At 39.2% G+C, this 20,950-nt stretch overlaps 1 protein-coding gene across 3 annotated transcripts in view; it reads right to left on the bottom strand.

The window, feature by feature from the left end:
• Positions 1 to 11,976: 11,976 nt before the first annotated feature.
• RTN1 (reticulon 1) overlaps positions 11,977 to 20,950 on the bottom strand; it is a 272,299-nt gene continuing 263,325 nt past the window's right edge. For all 3 annotated transcript variants that reach the window (XM_055289195.2, XM_055289196.2, XM_055289197.1), the window contains 4 exons: positions 20,129 to 20,198; positions 19,486 to 19,532; positions 19,340 to 19,398; positions 11,977 to 12,779 (listed from right to left, as the gene is read on the bottom strand). In XM_055289195.2, coding sequence (XP_055145170.1) covers positions 12,737 to 12,779; positions 19,340 to 19,398; positions 19,486 to 19,532; positions 20,129 to 20,198 — 219 coding nt within the window. In that variant the 3' untranslated portion in view covers positions 11,977 to 12,736. The remainder of the gene's footprint in view (positions 12,780 to 19,339; positions 19,399 to 19,485; positions 19,533 to 20,128; positions 20,199 to 20,950) is intronic.

Below are 20,950 nucleotides of genomic sequence, written 5' to 3'. Positions count from 1 at the left end.
TTAAATGCTCATTTAGCATTTTCACAGACAATTCCAACACTGTGATCTTTAAGTAGCAATATTCTTATTTTCCTTATTTTTTCTTATTTTTAGTTTTTTTTAAAAGTGTATTTGATGATTCATCTCAAGATGATTCAGTAAGACTGTTGGAGTAGGTAAACTCTCCATTTGATTTAAAAATCTTTTTTTCCTTTTTTCTTTTTTATTAATTTACAAAATGTCACTGAATGACCTCCATATGTGGATGCAGGTAAGAATTTCTGGAGCTCTTTAGGGAAAGTAAAAATACACATAAATAATTGCAGTTCTCACTCCCATTCTCTTGCATCTCCTCAGGGACCTTCCTCAATGAGCTCCTGCTCACCTAGGTCTTCCAAGTGTTCCTTGGACCTCCAGCCCAGTGTTCTCTTACTAAACCTAGGCCTCTCATAAACCCCCCTGCCATGGAATCCCCCTGCTTCCCTTCGTTGCCAAACTTCTTAAAAGTGTGGTCTCCATCTTGGCTGTAATGCATCCTTTTACTCTGCATTCTAAAATGCCTTCTCCTCATCTTCTAATTGCCTTTGTTCTAAGCCTCATTCAACTCCATCTTCTTTCCTGCAGAATCTGACACCCTTGCCCAGCTCCCTCAACCCTTCTTTAGAAACTCACTCCTAATTGGTTCCCAAGACACTGTGCCATTCTACTTTTCTCATTCTGGTTATTCCTTCTTCACATCCTCACTGGCTCCCTTGTTTTCTTTCTTCTCTTTGCTGAAAGGAGGCATTCTCCTCGGGCTCCATCCTGGTCTCTTTATACTCTCTAAACTCTTCCCCTCGCATAGAGGTAAATCTTCACAAATAACTCTCGAGTGGCATCTCCTGCCCATCTTCTCCCCTAAGTGTTAATCTCGAAGACTAAACATTCTCATTTGGCTATGCTGCAAGCATGTGAAATTTCAGCCTGTTCAAACTCAAAGTCTGCATTGCAGATGGTTTCTCTGCCTATGACTATCCCAATAATCTCTGCGTTTTCAAAGCGCTTTGTTCAAACTTTTCATAGGTGATAGTTATCAGGCTGAGTGGATTTATGGTTTTCTGTGTAACAGCCTTCTTACTTAATATCTTTATAAACTTTAAGCCTCAATTTTCTCATTTGTAAAACTGGGCCTTCATTGTAGGATAATCATGAGAATTAAATCAATTAATGTAGTTAAAATGTTTAAAACAATGCTTGGAGCAAAATAAGCCATACCACAAATCTGCATCTCTTGCAGCACCTAGTACAGTCATTTGCACGTAATAGATATTTACAATATTGTTGAAAACATAATAGAAAAGATTCATGTGTTCAGAATTTTAAAAAGTATAGGGCTTAATATCTTCTGCAGTTCAGGCCTAGTATTAGAAAGAAAAAAATACTAGGGAAAAAAGCAACTTCCACAGGGTCTTTCACACCACTTTTGTATCCAGGCCAGTATGGCAAGAACTGACATTCACAATGGTCTTCCTGATCATTACCATTACAAGATGCTGAAGGACATTTTGAATCATCAGATTACATTGTACATAAAGGTTGCTTCTAAGTAAATTTTATGGCACCGGAATTATTGCCTAATTACTATTTTTAAAGGGGTAAATCTTAGTTAACTGTGATTTTAGTTAATGAGAACTCCTGATTCTCAGCTCTGCTGGATAAATGAGCTTCCGGAGTTACAGAATGAATTGTCACCATGACTCCAACTGTTACGGCTTCTTGTCCTGTTGCAATGTAGATGTGTATTCTGGCTCAGGATGAATGTGTATATAAAATTAAGTCATTAGATAAAGCTCCTTAAGATTTGTGTGCTTTCTTTTCTGCCTCTATTCATGGCAGAATTGTTAGGTAATGATTTAAGCACTTCCGTCTTTAACCATAAAGGTCAAAGCAGCAAAATTGTGTGTTGAGAAAAATACTCCATCCCCTGCAGTTAAGCCTTTGGACTCTGTTGTGTTCTTCCAGTAAATGCCCATTTATGGTTAATATACTTTAGTGGGTTTCTATTACTTGCAACCAAATAGTCGCGCTGAGAAAGTGTTGTTCCTGAGCTAGAGATCGTAGGGAGAGGGGCCAGGAAACACTAGAAAGGCAGTATGGCTCAGTGGAAAGAGCCCAGCTTCAAAAACAGACAATCAGGGCTCATTTACTGGCTGTGGAAACTTGCACCAGTTACGTTGAGATTTTGTTTCCTCACTTGGAAAATAAAAATAAAAGTACCAATCATGTAGAATTTCGAACTTCTGAAGGTTAAAAATAATGTTTGTAAAGAGCCTGGCACAGTCCCTGGCTCAATGATGCTATACAATTCCTAGGAAATTTTATGCTGATAGCCTCAAAATAACCTTATTGACTAATATATCAAGTAGCTGAACTATATAATTAGTTAATTGGCTAGATATATGTAATATAATACCCAAATAAAGAATTAAAGAGCAAAATAAAAATCAAAGTAAAGTTTTGTAAAAAGGGAAAAAAAGTAAGTGCATTTCATCTAGTAAGAAATTCTGTAACAGCCAGAAGAGGATGCCCTTGGCTTAGCACTATTCTTCCCAATGGAGGTTACAGTTCTATCATAAACTGGGGGCACAGATGGGCTCATACAGATAAACTACCATGATATAAAGGTCCCTAAAGAAAACTCCATTTATTCTATTGGGAATATATTTTGTGGTGGCAAGCATTTGAATGTTCTTTCCTACTTAGGGGAATAAAAGAAAAAAAACCATGAACTATATAGTCTATTGAGCAAAAAGGTAGACAGGATCGATCTGCCACTGAGAGATTATGGTGTGGTAAGTTCTCTTTGAGAAAAATTTAAGAGTTTAAAATTTTAAAGTTAGGAGTACTTCAAACATATTTATTGGATGGAATGAGTACTACGGAGTTTCTGGATATTCTTATGAATGCCCCATGAAAAAATAACAATACTGCCTATTTAATAGTTATCTCAGACTAGATGCATCACAGTCATTGCTGAGCAACTTGTCCTTATAAGAATTTACATGCCGAGGTGCTATGTTTGTACTGAGCCCTCAATATGTGAGTAGTATCAGAAAGAAAATACAGACAACATAGCAGTTTCTGACAAGTGTATGCCCTGATGGAGGGGAGAAAACACCCCACCAAACTGAGTGGTAATATTTAATTTTTAAATTTTCAAAGTAACTTTTTGGATGGAAATCCTGTGTCTGAGACAGCTGTAAGAAGAGTGAAAAGGTTGTTTATTGCCTGGGCTTTCTCCCTGTAACGTTCGTGGAAGGCTAGCTGCAGCCCTCCTGTGAACCTCAGCTCCTGTCAGGAGGCCCTGGCTACTTTCTCTGGTTTAAGCGCGCATTCCCTCCTTTTGTCCCTTCAGGTGTAAGGGTGGTAGAGGCTCCCACTCTTGCTAGACCACAGGCACCGCAACATCTCTGGTTCGTCCTCCTAAACTCTGCCCTACTTTTCCATTAAACTCCATTCAATTACTCTTTTGAGTGTGCTGTGACCCACTAGGCTCTGATTGATGGATTGCATTCACAAAAATTAATAGAGAAAAATTCAGTTTTGTTTCTGTTTAAGGACAGTATACAATCCAAACTATATATTTTAAGGTGTTGCCTAATAGAAGTCCTCATAGATGGCATGTTTTAATGAATAAATAGGTCTTGTCATCATTGTTGGCTGTTGTAAGTAAAGTCCATTGGCTTTTGGTATAAAAAGACCTGGATTGAAATCTACTCTCTGTCTATGGGACACAGGTACTTCCAATCCATTCCCAAGAGGAAAACAAATGGTGGCAAAACTTGTATCTTCCCTCTACCCTTTCTTCATTCTTCTCAAAGGAAGAAATGTGATATTGGAGAGGGAATTGAGGAGGCCTGACCTCATCTGCTCTCTCCCTGTCGGCCTGGCCTGCCCCCTAGACTCACTGCTGCTCTGCTTCCTTGTATTGTGAGCACTGTCCAGTGCAGGGGTAAGGTGCACATCCTCACTTGGTGCTGAGGGAATAGAAGTCACAGGAAGCCTCACTCTGGCCATAGTTAAGCAACTTTATCAGTAGCAGAACTGGTCATCTCATCTTCATTCAGCCGGTTCCTTGGCATCTTTCTCAATTGACTGGCAACTTAGAGATAAAATGTGATTGAATAACATTCTCAAATCCAAACCTCTGTCTTGAAGACTGATCTTAGGCAAGATTTGAACTAGGAGTTCATTTATATGTTAAATGGTATATCTCTTTCTATAGGCCTAATTTGAAGATGAAATGGAATAATAAATGTAAACACTTAGCACAGTGCCTTTTATAGTTATAAGCAATAAGATATCTGTCATGTTTCATTTGAGAGAAGTTTTGGGCTTTAAAAGTCTTTCAAACACCATACTAAATTAAAATGTAATATTACTAAGTAAAATGAAACACTTGAGATATATCCATAGCACAAATGTTAGTATTTTTATCATTTTCTTAAATTTTGGTTATAAATAAGAGGACTGGTCAAATAGAAACATGAAGGGCAATTCAAGAACTGGCAGCATATTTCACAATATAAGAAAAAAGAGAACTTATTCTTAGAATGTTTCCCCTATATTTAAAAGTTTTGATACCTTAAAAACATCCAGTGTGTTTGAGAAATCTAATACAACATTATTTTGAGTAAGAAAGATACCATAGAAAAATGTATATGAAATATATTTGTTATTTTAAATTTAAAGGCAGAATTCAAAAATTATATAGATAATATGAATTCAATTATCTTTAAATGTCTAGGAAAAAAAAGGCTTTATCCCAAAATGCCTTTTGGTTTTCTTTGAAAAGGAGAATCTGCATCATTTAAATATTCTGTAATTAATATATATTACTTCTGTTATTGAAAAAAATAAAATAAACTTAATTTAAAAACAACAATGGCAGCTGGGCGCGGTGGCTCACACCTGCCAGCCCTTTGGGAGGCCAAGGTGGTGGATCACGAGGTCAGGAGTTCAAGACCAGCCTAGCCAAGACAGTGAAACCACATCTCTACTAAAAACACAAAAAATTAGCCAGGCGTGGTGGCGGGCACCTGTAATCCCAGCTACTCAGGAGGCTGAGGCAGACAATTGCTTGAACCTGTGAGGCAGAGGTTGCAGTGAGCCAAGATTGTGCCACTGCACTCCAGCCTGGGGGACAGAGTGAGACTCTGTCTCAAAATACATAAATAAATAAATAAATAAGACAGAAAGAAATTAGAACAATTATTAGTTATACAAAGCAAATCAGCAATGTTAAGAGAATAAGCTTTGCTTTGAAACATATAAATTCCATTCTCCTTTGACACCCACCAGTTAGTTTACCTATTAGCAGAAAAGAGAAAGGCATGGGTGCAGGTATGAACCAGAGATGAAAGTAAGAAAAATCTAAATTTTGATTTGAACAAATGAGAGAATAATATTTACTGGGGGGGGATTTTTCACTCATTTTCATAGCTTTGGTTTTGATAGGTATGGGATTTAGAACAATATTTCAATTTTAAAAAAATGAGAAAAAGACACCACAGATAAAATGTAAACAATCTAAAAACCTTAAAAAGCACACACACAAAGAGAAAGGATGATCTTTCAAAGTCTTCCCCGAGGAAAGATAATTACATTCAATATTTGTTGTATGCCCTCATATTTTCTATGTTGATTTCTTCATTTTACTGATTAATGTTTCCCTGTGCATTTCATATTATTTTTGTAGCTTACCTTCTTCACTCGGTGCTATATTGTGAACAATTTTCCATGCCAGAGTATCATTCCCCAAGACGATTTAAGTGGCTATATGGTCTTTCATTAGAAGGTCTATAATTTACTTATTCAATTGCTTGATACTTGGCATGTTAGGATTGTTTTCAATATTTGCTACTGTAAAAATCTTTGCCCATATACCTTTGGGAATATCCCTGATAATGTTACAAAGATTTGATAATAAAATCCTTCGTTTATTGTTGCTAGCTAATTGGAAGTAAGGGCCTCACCTGCCTTTCTGGAGGACGGACACAGAGTTTCTGAGAAGAAGAAAGCCAAGCTTGACTAAGATGCAGCACGGTCTTCCCAAGTCTGCTGTCATAATGCAGCCCCCTTTCAAGGGTCAAAATCTATTTCATCTCCCAGCCAAAACTGTCTTCATGGCATCTTGAGTACTGAAGACCATGTATCTCAAACTAGGGCTATTTGGTGTAAAAAGAAAAACATGGTATATTCTCCTTGAATCAACTTAATGCAGAAGTATGGGGAAGAATTTTTAAATTAAGGTGAATGCAAAGGTCTTATGCAATGACAGACAAGTTCACATTAACTTCTAAGATGAAATATGTGATTAAAGAAATTCTTTGCTTGCAAAGCTGGCTTCTGAACCATCTCCACTGAAGGGGTATACATTCACACTCTAATCCCAGTGGGAGCTTCCCTGATAGGGGAGAAGTGGGAGCTTGAAGCGCAGTGGGCTTCCACGTGGTTGCATGTGCCTCTTGAACCACAGAGATGGGAAAGCATTCCAGGAATATGTCTTAGGGAAGTGTAGAGCTTTGGAGAGGCACTGTGGGTGAGGACTGGCCAGGTATTCCTCAAGAATGTTTTGCTGAAAGGACCAAGCACCACTCCGGAAAGCTGGAGGCAAATCTGTGTACCCCATTTCATATGCTCTTCCCTGGTTCATTTCTCTCTGTCTCCACGACACACACACCCTTTTTATTGACTGGCCCTGGATTTATGTCAAGGGAACAAAGATAAAAGAGACAATTAACTATTCACTACTTGAATTTTGACAAAGTACATTTTACCATCACCTTGATTCATAAGCCAAACATAAGCGTTTCCTCCACTGAGCTTATTAAGTACTTGAAAAATGGCTGGGAGATGCAAAAACCATTTTTTATTAAAAGACAAGTTAAATTTAATTTTGATAATACATTTTAAAAAGCAGTCTTAAATATCTTGATTCTGACATGTCAAATGCATCATGAAAAAATCACTTTGGGGAAGATATAATTCAATGTGATAGTTTTATTACAAAATGCTAGTTACTTAAAATGTCTGAATATTTTCTTAAAAAAGGTTAATGTCTCGTCCATTATATTTGGCTACCTTATTTCTGTTACAGATGGCTAGAAATAAAGGTTGAAAAAAAGTTACCCTTCATATGAACTGTTTAATTTTTGAGTATTATTTTGATGTAGGCTGCCATTAGTCACTTAAGAATTTGACTCCTGTCATAATTTAGTGATGACTTCTCTTGTTTTATAAAGACATAAACATACAAAGCAAAATTCAGAGCAGTTGTATGTTTAGAGAAAGCAGGCCAAGATGAAGTGTTAATTCTTAAGGACCATTTTATCATTTTAGGGAGAAACTGTTGCAGGCCAAAAGAGTGAGGGTCGTGATCAACTCAGTATACCACTGGAGGCTGTACGAGTAAACAGCAAACTATTCTCATAAATGCAGAATGTTGGCAAACTCACAAACTGCATCTGCCACCCAGAAGGAATGCTGAGGGCAGACACGACCCAGGCACAAGTGTTTCTTATGATTAGCAAATCTGAAGCCTGTTAGCAATAATATGAACCTGTAATCAATCAAGCAGCTGACCCATAGTTAGCTCCTCCTCCCTGCTTTTTCCACCCAATAAATACAAAGGGCTGTAGAAGCTCAGGGCTGCTGCCCTTGCTCACTAGAAGCAGGGAGCCCTCTTCTTTTTCCCCTGGCACCTTTCTTTAACACAGTTTCTTTTGTTTTTTCTTTGTTATTATTTCTACATTCATCCCCCTTCGTTCAGTCTCATAATGACGGTCTCAAGTAGTAACAGTACTAACTGTCATAGTGACAGTCTCAAGTAGTAACTGTTGCAGTCTGCCACAAGAAACCAGACACAGCTGATTCTAGCAGAATTGCTTTCAAAGACAATAATGGTCTAGAATGCAAATTAATTCATTTCAATTTACTCATCAAAGAAAATGTGGCCAGCCAGACTGATTTTGTAACATTGAATTTAATATTAAATGTACTGAATTAAGGAAAATTTAAAATCATAAAATAAACCACAAAAATAAAATTATACAATAAAAATCCGATTGAGGAGCTTGGGGAGGGTGCCAATATCAAGCACTAGGGAAGCGGGTCAGCGTCTGAAGGCAGGTGGCCCTTCTGCCTGGATCAGCAGAGGGGATTTAGCCCCCTCCAACCACGACCGCATTTGGTGTGAGCTCCAGTGGTGGCTCCTCTGTCTCCCCCACGTGCTTCTCTGCACACAGAAGAGAGTGCTAACCTTCTGATGCTCAGAGCAGCCCTATTCAAGGACAATGTGGTGATTGCTAGAACCTCACAGCTGTGAAGCAAGGCCCAGCAATCGACCACACCCCACATGCATTTGGGTGAGGTAGAAAGCTGCGGGACTACTTCTCAGCAGTGATTCCCTAGACAGAGAAACAAAATGCAGAGATAGGTTTGGGATCTACACCAGGAGGAAGTCTTTATAGTAGGGTAAGGGCCCATATGAGCCCTGAGGTGGTGTCAGGTGGAACTGTGCACCACCCCTAAACCAGGTATGTTGAAGCCCCAAACCCCGGTACCTCAGAAATGTGACCTTACTGGAAACAGGGTCTTTATAGAGATAATCAAGTTAAAATGAGGTCCTTAGGGTGCGCCCTATTCCACTATGACAGGTGTCCTTATTCAAAGGGGAAATTTGGACACAGAAGGAAGACAATATGACACAGGGAGGCGGTACCCAGTGACTGGAGTATCCCATCTGCAAGCCGGGAGCACCAAGGATGGCTGACAAATGCAGACATTAGAAGAGGCAAGGAAGGGTTCTCCCTTAGAGCCGACAAAGAGAGCAGGGCCCTGCCAACACCTTGATTTTGGACTTCTAGCCTCCAGAGCAGTGACAGAATAAATTTCTGTTGTTTTAAGAAACCCAGATTTTGGCCGGGCGCGGTGGCTCACGCTTGTAATCCCAGCACTTTGGGAGGCCGAGGCGGGAGGATCACGAGGTCAGGAGATCGAGACCACGGTGAAACCCCGTCTCTACTAAAAATACAAAAAAATTAGCTGGGCGTGGTGGCGGGCGCCTGTAGTCCCAGCTACTTGGAGAGGCTGAGGTAGGAGAATGGCGTGAACCCGGGAGGCGCAGCTTGCAGTGAGCCGAGATTGCGCCACTGCACTCCAGCCTGGGCGACAGAGCGAGACTCCGTCTCAAAAAAAAAAAAAAAAAAAAAAGAAACCCAGATTTTGAGGCTGGGCATGATGGCTCACACCTGGTAATCCTAGCACTTTGGGAGGAGGCTGAGATGGTGGATCACTTGAGGTCAGGAGTTTGAGATCAGCCTGGCCAACATGGTGAAACCCTATCTCTACGAAAAATATAAAAATTAGCCCGATGTGGTGGTACGCACCTGTAATCCCAGCTACTTGAGAGGCTGAGGCAGGAGAATCACTTGAATCTGGGAGGTGGAGGTTGCAGTGAGCTGAGATTGTGCCACTTCACTCCAGCCTGAGAGTTTAAAAAAAAAAAAAACAACCCAGATTTTGGTACTTTGGTAGAGCAACCCTAGGAAACTAACATAGGTGGGGAAAGAGCAGAGGACATAGAAACTATCGTGCTTTATCCGTTAGAATACTGCAGCTTCTTCATTTGCTCTTACTGCCTTCACTCATCCATATACGGGCTGTAAGAATTTTCTACTGTTCACAGCTTTCAGAATCACCTCACTCTGGGTTTTCCACGGGCTCTGCTCTTGGTGCTCTTCTCATCTGTTCACATTATTTCCATCATCTTGAATATCACCTGGGCTGATGCTCCCTGTAGAAACAGGGTATAATGTGCCCCATGTTCCATTTGTGAAAAATCTACATCCATACCTACTATTTTGTAAGCCTGGAGTTTCCTTAGGAATCTTCTCCACCACTGCCAGCAAAGAGAGTTCCTAATTAGACCTTCCTAATGAGCAGCTGCCTGTGAAAGGAATTCTGGGTCTGTAGTACGGGGACAATGTTGCAGATACAGATATTGAAGATTCCTTCTATACAATAAAGCCATGTAGAAGAAACTTTGTCTAAAAGGTCGGAGGCCGAAAAACATAAAGAAAAAAAATCCTCTTCTAAATCTAGTAACCATTAAAAAAATCAGGCACCAAACTAAGCTTAGCATCTTCTTTCCCCAAATAATCTCTTCTGGGCTCTCTGTCCTGGAAAATGGCATTGCATCCTGCTGATCAGCGAGTCTTAGTGCTGGGCTAGGGTGAGGCAACCGAGCTTCCTTGGGTGCAAAATTCAAGGAGGCACTCATTCTCAAGGCCAGCTTTCATCTTGAAGCCCCGCAGTTAGTTGGTTACCAGCTCCAGTCCAATCTCCCTCCACATCATCTGTTAGCTGCACCTTATCCATGGTGGGTGCTTGGCATGCTGGGCTAACATCAGGGATCAGGGACAGGTGAACATCTTTCTATTCTTTCTGTGGCTGTTCTAGTAAAGACCTATTCATTTGGCACCCGGGTGGAGTTAGGTTACAATTATCACTCTATTCGTCTAGCCTTCAGTATCTTGCACCTTTGTTGTGTCTATGTGACTCTCTGAGATGTAGAGAATAAAGCCCAAACTCCTTGGCACAGGCATCCAAGTTTCTTCCCATTGTGATCTCAACCCACCTTTCTAGCCTTATCTGGCACCATCATTCCCACCCCAAGAACTTTACAACCCATCTAAGCTTGTTTAATTCACCATTCTCTGCATATGCCTTGCACTCCACACGTTGGCACTTTAGCTCATGTTCTTTCTTTATCTCGGGCTGGACCCCTTCTTCATCTGGCAAAAACCAAACCAGGACCCAGCCCTGAAGTTCACCTTCCCTGAGAATCTTCTGTTGCTCAAACCCTGCATCATGGCTCTTTTTTTTTTGGAGATAAAGTCTCACTCTGTTGCCCGGGCTGGAGTGCAGTGGTGTGATGTCAGCTCACTGCAACCTCTGCCTCCCAGTTTCAAGCGATTCTCCTGTCTCAGCCTCCTAAGTAGCTGGGATTACAGGCAGGTGCCACCACACCCGGCTAATTTTTGTATTTTTAGTAGAGACAGGGTTTCACCATGTTGATCAGGCTGGTCTTGAACTCCTGATCTCGTGATCCTCCCGCCTCGGCCTCCCAAAGTGCTGGGGTTACAGGCGTGAGCCACTGCACCCCGCCAATGGCTCTTGTTTTATGCTACCCTTTGCTCAGTTGGCATTTCCAGATAGCCACCTGCCCTTTCCCCCAGCGCAGTGATGAGAGTTTCTGGCTGCTGGCACAGTGCCAAGTGACTCTTGTAACCTTCACACCACTTTGTATAGAAGGATAACTCCACAAATATTCACTGAACCCAGGTGTAAAACTGGTAAAAGGTAGCTTTTTATAAGCAATCATTCCTTTTTTTCTCCAACTGCTACTCCTTTCATTCACTTCTACCTCTTCGTCTTTGATGTTTGATTGTAGCAGTGAAACAAAATATGCAATCGGACTTGTACAAAAAGCAGTGAGGAATTATTAGAAGACTTCACATGGTGAGGGCAGGAATTGTCATCTTTCTTATTCACAGCCCTATTCTAAGTGCTTGGCAAACAGTCAGTGCTTAATAAGTAATTACTAAAACGGTGAGTTCATGGCAATTACAATTGTTTTTGCCAGTGTTTTGTTGCATATTGCTGTACAGTTTATGTAAGAATTTACATCACTTTCAAGTTTTTAAAAACTATCTTAAATATCTGCATCCACACGACAGAGTACAATGTGAAGAGTGATTGACAGTTTACCACTTTTCAGTTTTCTATTAATGACCCAGAAAAACCATAAGCCAGGTTGGGGTTTGACTCTGCAGTCCTAGAGAGAAATAAGGTGAGCATTTGCTCTCAGCCCTCCCAGAATGTCATCGAGTGACTTCATCACTTCAAGCTTTTGTGTTTTCTGGTAAGACCATGCATGAGAAGAGAGGGAGAACATTCTACATTTAGTAACATTTATTTATGCATTCAGTATCAAGTACATAAGTGCAAATATCCAGAGTCCGTAATTGAATCCATTAGGAACTACAGAGAAAGTAATACAAATTGTAATAAAGTTAACATGCTGGTACTTTTTAGTAACCATACATGTAAATCAGCCCACCAATCCCACACAACAAAAGTACTGCATGTTTGTTTTGGATTTATTCATTTATTTAATTATTTTAAGTTATACAAAACTGATTACCGTGAGGTCGACTGCTTTTATTTTTACGTTGTGTGTGTTGGAAAAATGCTAAAACATCAGTCTACAATTCTATATATTGTTATTAAAGATTAATCCAACCAGCAACCCAAGGACATATAAGCGATTTCCACTATTGCGTCAGAGCACTCGGCAGGAAAGGCCTAGCCACGGGGAACGTTAGAAGCTACAGAAGCATTGCAGAGAAGAGAAGAAGAACACCGAAGAGGGAAAGATAACTTGGGCTCTCACCATCATGCACTTTTTTTAGCAACACAAAATTAAAAACCACATCTAATACACTTTTCTCTATATTTTAGTGGTTGACACAAGTGACTCAAATATCCTAAGAGTACAAGGAACAGCCTAAAAACAGCTGTTTTAAGGTTTGTCTCTAAGACTATGGTACTGGAGGAGGCGGGGGAAACAATCAATTTGCAGTAACGAGTAAGAAGAGAGCTGTTACCACTCCAGACATTCCTGTTTGTGTCCAGTCCCCGGTGGGAAATCAGTTTACTCAGCGTGCCTCTTAGCGCCTGGGATTTTAGCCTGAATCCTAAAAAGACAGTATCAAAAGGTAGTAAATCACAAGTGTTATTAATGAAATCATTGTATGTGTTGTTGCGTTAATTAGCTAAGTGACCAAAGAGCTTAATATTCCAGAAGATATTATAGTCTCTATGTAAGTACATCTGTAAATACTCTTCTATAAAGCAATAAGAAGGAAGTAAAAACCGGATAATGAAAATAACAGCAACAAAAAAGAGAATTGGAAGAAAGCCACATTTTTTAGATCTTTTTAGGTGGATGAACATATTGACTTATTTCAGGATTACAGAAGCTGTGATACAGTTAGGGTGATTATTTATCCCCCATCTGGAACACTTCAGAAAGAGAAAGTGCTATTACTGACTATGCCAGGAAGATGCGCATAACTAGGGATGGTTATATAACTAGAGATATAATCTGTTCCTATGTTGGACATAGGAAAAGGAACCTATGTTCACCCTCGGAGTAGTCTAACTACCCACAACTGGAATTTAAAAACCTGGGTCCTAGTCTCAGTTATTTTATTAATTAGCTGTGTGGCATCCGGCAAGCTAAGGGACTTTTCTGGTCCTAAATACTCATTAAAATGTGTGCATAGACTAGATAGCTCCAGGGTCCTGAAATTCTGTGATGCTCACAATGTAGCAGCATGATTTTAGGACAGGTTTACACTGGCAGTGTTTTGTTAATTTGAAGATTTATGAGCTTATCGTGTAGATTTTGATTGAGACCTCCCTCTGTGCCAGGAGGTACCCTTCCATATACTGGAATTCAGTGGTCAACAAAAGGGAAGAGATGCTTGCTCTCGTGGAGTTTTCATTCCTGTAGGAATTGAGGTTACAGAAATAAACTAGAAGACAAGAGAAGTTCTTGGTGAGAACTGCTATAAAGAAAAACAAGGTGGTATGGCAGGCAGTGAGGGGCACAGTGGTAAGGTGGGCAGCGCCTCCTTTAAATCCACTCATCTGAGAAACTGATCCTCAGAGGACAGGAAGGGACCATCAGGTAAAGATCTGGATGTGAAGTGTTTCAGGCAGAGGGAGTAACGAGTGCAGAGGCATCACAGAGAGGACAAGCCGGCAGCAAGGAGACGAGAAGCCCGTTTGCTTGGGGTATGGATAGGGGAGGTCTAAAAGGCAGGCACGGACCAGATGGCGGGTGTTGGAGTTTGTGGGATGTGGTAAGGAGTTTAGATTCTACCCTGTGTGATGGGAAACCATTGATGAATTTAGGCAGGGGAGTGACGTGATCTGATTAATTTTGTAAGAAGATCATGATGGTGGCTGTGTGAAAAAAAAATCGGGAAATTAGAGTAGAAGCAATGAATAGAGGGAGAGAAACCCACAGCAGTCCAAGTACCAGAAGGCAATGCCTGGATTGTATGGTAGACATGGAAATGAAGAGAGGGGAACAGTCTCAGGGTTAGTTTAGAGATGAGGCTGCAGGACCCACTTGATCTGTTGATAAACTGAATGCACAGGCTAGGATTAGAGGAAGAGTAATCAAGGAAGATTCTTTGGTTTTAGCCTGAGGAACCAGGTGAAAATGCCATTTACCAAGATTGTGATGACTGAAGGAAACACAAGTTCTGGGGTGAGATCACAAGATGTGTGGCTAAGTGAATCTGAAAGGTCTATGAGACACTTTAGAGAAACCTTACATAAATAAGTGGATAGACCTGGTGCTTAGTTGAAGAAGTCTGGGCTGGAGACACAAGTTTGCAGCCCTAGACACGAGATAACCTTTGGGGTCACAGGACCAGAAGGGAGGTGGACAAGAGGAATAGGAGCCAGCAGAGGACACATGCAATGGTGACCATCTAACTTCTATTTGAATACTTGAATGAATGTCAGGGTACTCCTTCATGGGGCAGATGGTCCTATTATTTTTTTTTTTTTTTTTTTTTTGAGATGGAGTCTCGCTCTGTCACCCAGGCTGGAGTGCAGTGGCACGATCTCGGCTCACTGCAAGCTCCGCCTCCCGGGTTCACGCCATTCTCCTGCCTCAGCCTCTCCGAGTAGCTGGGACTACAGGCGCCCGCCACCACGCCCGGCTAATTTTTTTGTATTTTTAGTAGAGACGGGGTTTCACTGTGGTCTCGATCTCCTGACCTCGTGATCCGCCCGCCTCAGCCTCCCAAAGTGCTGGGATTACAAGCGTGAGCCACCGCGCCCGGCTAGATGGTCCTATTATTGAGCAACTCTAATCATTACTCTTTTCCCTCATATTTCATTCAAATCTCAGAATTTCTAAAATTTCCATTCACTGCTCTTGAGTGAAAAAGAGAAATCCTACTCCTTTTACAATGTTAGACCTCTAAGTATTTGAGAATGGCTATGGTGTCCTTTTAAAGTCATCTCTTTTGCAGGGTAATCATCCCCAGCAAAGTTTGCTCTTCACTGCCCATTACTATCAGATTTCTAATACCACAGTACCCTGGTCATCTTTGTGGCATTAATCTAAAGTATCAATGCATCTGTTAAAATGTCCAACCCTGAAATTGAACACAGATATGGGATGGCTAATATGGAATATAATATGACTGTTGCCTATGTTGATTTAGACTTTGTACTCCTACTAATAACAACTCAACTTGCATTGATTTTTTAAAGATGCTTCAGCACATCATTGACTCACATTTGGCTGTGACCAATCAAGCAATTAAAACCCCTGAGGTATTTTTTACATACACACTTATTGTTACCCTCTCTCATCTATCCCTCCCCGCATTCTATATCTGTAAAGTTGACTTTTTAGAAACCTAAATGTAGGACTTCACTTTCCTTATTAATTTCATTTTATTGATTTCATTTCAGCATTCTCGCTTACTCAAGATCCCTTGATTCATTTTGAATCTTGAGCTTGCCATCTTCTGAATTTGCTTTTGCTTCAAACTGTATATCATCTGGAACTTTGACAAAGATATTTGATTTGTCTTCACATAGTCATGAGAAGTAATGGGGTTGAAAGTAATGGGATCAAAGGCAGAGCCCTGTGTCACATACCTTGCCCCAGACACATATCGGATGGATTAATGAACATATTTAGGGTCTATTATTTCAATCTTCTAGAATTCCACCACCTGCGCTATAATCTGGATCATACATCTCCATTTTTTTTCCACAAGGACACCAAGAAGACTTGTTGACCATCCCCACTAAAATCAGAATACTCACTGGCTAGGGAAGTCCATCTCATCTCAGGGTTTAGTGTACAATGATCTATTCTGAGTATCTACAGTTTACTAATTCATTCTGGATTTTTGCTTGAAATTAGGCCTTCAATTTATCAAATATAACATCTAGAATCTTTCTTCTTATTTGAAGATCGTGACAGCTCCTTTCCAATTTGAGTTTTCAGGATGTCCTTTATTCCATGAGATTTATCAAAGGTCACCAAGAGAGCTTCTAGGTAAAATTACAAGCTACTTTATCATTCTAAAACATAACTCACCTAGACATAGGGAACTGTATTCACTTAAAGCAGATTTCTTATTATGGTCTCACTTACTCGAAGCTTTAATTTCCTCTACAGTGTTTATTTTGCCTTTTGAAATTTGAGGCTTTTTTCCTCATTTTCAAAACTCTAAGAAGTGTTATTATGCATTATTAACTCCCATTTTAAGCTGGAAAACTGAGACAAACAAAGGTGAAACGACCTAGACAGGGTCACTCAGTATGGAGGAGAGACTGGACCTGGTGTCTACTGGCCCAGTCTGGAACTGTCCTCTACCTCCAAGCCCCATGAACTGATCTCTAAGCAGTAATTGGATGATGACGATGATGTCAATGATGTATAATATTGAGGGTTTCCTACATCCAAGTAAGAATGCTTTACAGACATTACCTCATTTAATCACCAAGAACCCTGTGAGGTGTTAACATTTCCAATTTACAGATAAGGAAATAGGCTCATGGAGTCAAATAACATTTATGATGAGCTCATACAGCTAAAAATGCCAGAAATAGACTCAGTCTATCTGATTCTAACAATCATGTTCTTAACTGTACCACTAAAATGGTGTAAGTTCTTTTGCTGGAATTATTTATTCTAAGGTGGAATTACAATTTCAGAGGTTGAAGAGGCCTTAGAGTTAAGATCCCACCAAGAAATTTCCTTCAAAATGTAGTGCCAGGCAAAACAGGTTATTTGGAAGAACTGTTGTTTCCTCCTCTCTGATAGATAGTAAGAACCATGTAACTTGCCTAGTTTCTCTTTTTGTCCTAGCTACCAGGAAATTAAGGGCCAACTCTGCCTGAAGCTCAATTACAGAAGCTATATTAGTCATAGGTAACATTTCCTTTCCATTCCTTTTCACAGCATTGATTTCCAATTGTAACTTAACAAGTACATTGTATATACTTTATATTCTCTGCCATCTCTCTTTCCCTCCATTTTAACCAGGCCCTGCCCTTGTCACTTTTGTTTGAATTATGATAACCTCCTAGCTGATGGCCACATCTCTAGTCTCTCCCCTCTCCAATTCTTTTTTCACTAGACTGCCATAGTGATCTTTAAAAAACATAAATCTGATGACATCAATCCCCTGCTTAAAAACATCAAGGAGTGGCCATTTCCTAATGGGTTGGAGTCAAAACTCCACAGAGCATTCACCACCTGGCCTCAGCCTCTCTTCCTACATTCTTTCCAGTTGATCTTTCGACTCATTTAAGCTTTAGACATACTGGTTGACTGCTGCCTATTGAACACGACTTACATTTTCATGCTTCTCTGTCTTTGCTTTATTACCTCTTCCTCTTGCAACGTCTTTCCCCATATCATCCACATGATGATTGTTTACCCAACCTTCAAGGCCCAGGTCGAATGCCACCTTATCTTAATGGCTTTCCACTATCCTTTCCAGGAAGGAACAATTGTTTCCTCATCTCTCTGACTTTAGTATTTCATATAGCTCTACTGTTCTTATTATATTTTATTATAGTTATTTCTGTATAATTTTGTCTGCACCACTGGGCTAAGAGCTCTTTTAGGGCTGAGATCATTTCATTTATCTTTATACCCTCTATATCTATCACATGAAGTGTCCAGAACATAACAGGTACTCCTCTTTTTGGACTCAACCAACAAACCGAATGAAAAAGTAATAGGTGTGATTTGTGATACTCAAATTAAGTATTGGACAACTTAGGTCTAGAACTTTTATCTTCCAGTTTCCAAGCTCCTATTCTGGTGTTCTTTGCTATAGTTTATGAACACAGTTCTAGCTGCCAAAAAGTCACCTGGAGAGTTCATTAAAATATAAATTCCAGGTTACCAATCCTAGAAATTCTAATTCTATAGGTCTGTGTGGAGTCTTAGAATTCGTATTTTTAAACAGGCTCCTCAGGTTCGGGTACCACCAAGTCTCATACTGTGCTATGATACCATTTCTTAATACAAAATAAAATAATTATTTTATGCTTAATATGTTGATTTTCATTAGGTGTTGGTTACACCTGGGTCAAAGCTGATGCATTCAGGCATTTTGAAATGTGTTGTAGATCTCTCAAAGATCCAAATTCAACATAGAACGCTATGAGTTCCTAATGACTTTAAGAGGACAAATGTAAATAATACACAGTAAAAAACAAAAGTTTATAAACTCCAGAGAGAACTGAAGCACATCACATATAATCTAATAGCAGAGGAACTTTAATGTGATGGCCTTTCTTATTTTGTTATTACACATCTTTAACAACCTAAAATGCCTCTCTCTAAATCTGACACTCACCTAGGTCCAGCCACATTATTATCAGATAATTAGATAAAGTTTTTGTGAAAAAGTCTAGTCCTTTGGTGAAATATATTTATAGTTAAAGATTAGGCTAGCTTTTTAATAAAAGAAAATATTGAATAATAATGCAATATAAGAGCTATCACTTTAGATGACTATATACCTAAAAATAGTAATGTAAGAATTAGGGAAAACTCCTAAGTTTAATGACCATGTTAGCTGTGGGATATGTAAAACTGAAATCTCTATCTCCTAATATATAAGGGAGCCATAAAATAAGGCTTAAGACTCAGGTTTAAAAAGCAGTGGTATTAAACACATACACACAGTTGTTGAGTTAAAATGGTGTGATGTATTTAGTTGGCAAACATTTTATGTATTTTAAAGTTCTAAAAATAATTCAAAGTTTTAAAAATAATTTTAATGATTTTAAAAAAATTAGTACTCTTCATTGTTTAAACGATTAAAAATGTTAACTTGTTTTTATTTGAATTAAAATGTTAATTTTACTTTTTTGAATCAAGTTTCCTTCTTTCCTCCAATGCATCTTGTTCTTGTACATGGGCCAGTCCTTAGAGCTTAATGTCATTCATTCATTAAAACTTATTATGAAACCTGAAATAAACCACTGGGTTTAATTTAATTGAGAGTTAAAAAACTTATGCTTATTTTCTAAAATAACATAATTGAGAAGAGAATGAATATATGACTCCAGTAAGTGAATGATCATAAATCAATCTATCATTTTACTATCTTCTCATTACCCCTATCCTAATCCACTCAAATGCTGGTGTAAGAGTCTCTCCTTTTATGAATTGCACTATGTGACTTACTTTGCCACAACAGCATTTATGTGAGTCCTCACAAGTCCCAGATATTGGTCAATCTGTGCCTACATAAAGAAAAAAAAATAATGAGCACATCCAAAGATGATGAGGTCAAAATTTAATGTCATTGTTTGACATCACATAGCACTTACCTGGTGCTTAACATACACTACAGGTAGAGTAAACATTGAAACCACAGCTGGGATGAAAAACAAATACAGTATTAAAATTCTGAGTTATCAATAAGAATATGCTTATAGACACATTTTTATATGGTTATATGATATAATAGCATTATTTGGAATATCCAGCATTTTATTTTATTTTTTATTCCCTATTTTGAGAAGCAATATCCAGCATTCTAGATAAAAGATGACAGGGCAGTTCATAGGGAAAATAAAATGATGCTGAGCCCTGTACAGGTATTTTGTAATTATTCCTAGAATTAGGATAACCTCTCCCCTCCCAAGATGAAAATGAATCTATCCATAGCTGCCACTGTAAACAGATCCAAATATGTATATTGATCCAAATATACATATTACAAGCCAGAAAGAAGCCAGTTATGTTTGAAGAAAAAAAAACCCTTTAGACTTAGGAATTCATTATTAGTGTATAATATATATTATACTCTTTAATTGAACTATGATGGTAAGAGAAGTGCTCTGCACTCAGGGGGATATCTGGCATTTGTTCCTAGGAATCTCTTTAAACAAACAAAAAGCTTACAGCCTAGGAAGCAGCGTTTTCACAGAGGGTGTGAAGGAAGACATATACACTGTCATCTGCTCTTACCCATGAGCAGCAGGGTCAGGCCATTGAAGAGAGCGCCAACGTAGGTCAGGAGCCACATCAGGACTGCAAACTGAAGAACGAAAGCATTATTAGAGCTCCTAAAACCCTTCCTGACAAGTTAGAGTCTCATATCATTGACTTTTACCTAGATTCGAATTTGAGTCAGAATACATCATGATTTCGATAGTCAATGAAAGGCGTTGAAAGCTCATCACAGAATCAATGAAAGAGGATCCAGTCCTTAGTTCTCTTGGAACCGTTTGGATCACTTTGTTATAAGGTTTGAGGGACTCATGGAAATAATAATCTAGGCCAGGGGTCAGCAAACTGTGACCCTTGACTAGTTTTTGTATAGGCCCATGAGTTAATAAAGGTTTTTACATGTTTAAATGTTCAAATAAAATCAAAACAAGATTAATATTTTCTAATATATGAAATGATATTGAATCAAATTTTCAGTGTTCAGAAGTCTTATGGGCACACAGTCAAGCCCTTCCTTTTTGTACTGTCTTTTTCTGCTTTTGTGCTACAATGGCAAAGTTGAAAAGGTGCCACAGATGGTGTGGCTTGCAAAGCCTAAAATATCTACCACCTGTCTCTTTACAGACAAGGTTTGCTGACCCCTGTTCTGGCCCACAATTTTTACATTACAAATACAACCATGGCCTTAAAAGCACTAAGGTAAGTAATTATAATTGCCCTGGCATCTCTCTTCAGTCATTATATGGCAAGTCATTATTCCAGTAAAGCATTTTGAGGGTCAAGACCACATTTTTCACTTTTCCTTCTGCCCTTCTTTGAACAGTTACCAGACAGCTCCCG

The sequence above is a fragment of the Symphalangus syndactylus genome, chromosome 8 (genome assembly GCF_028878055.3).
Source record: "Symphalangus syndactylus isolate Jambi chromosome 8, NHGRI_mSymSyn1-v2.1_pri, whole genome shotgun sequence".
Taxonomy (NCBI): Eukaryota; Metazoa; Chordata; class Mammalia; order Primates; family Hylobatidae; genus Symphalangus; species Symphalangus syndactylus.
The sequence above is the reverse complement of the archived record's forward strand: the minus strand, read 5'-3'. Positions and strand labels throughout refer to the sequence as shown.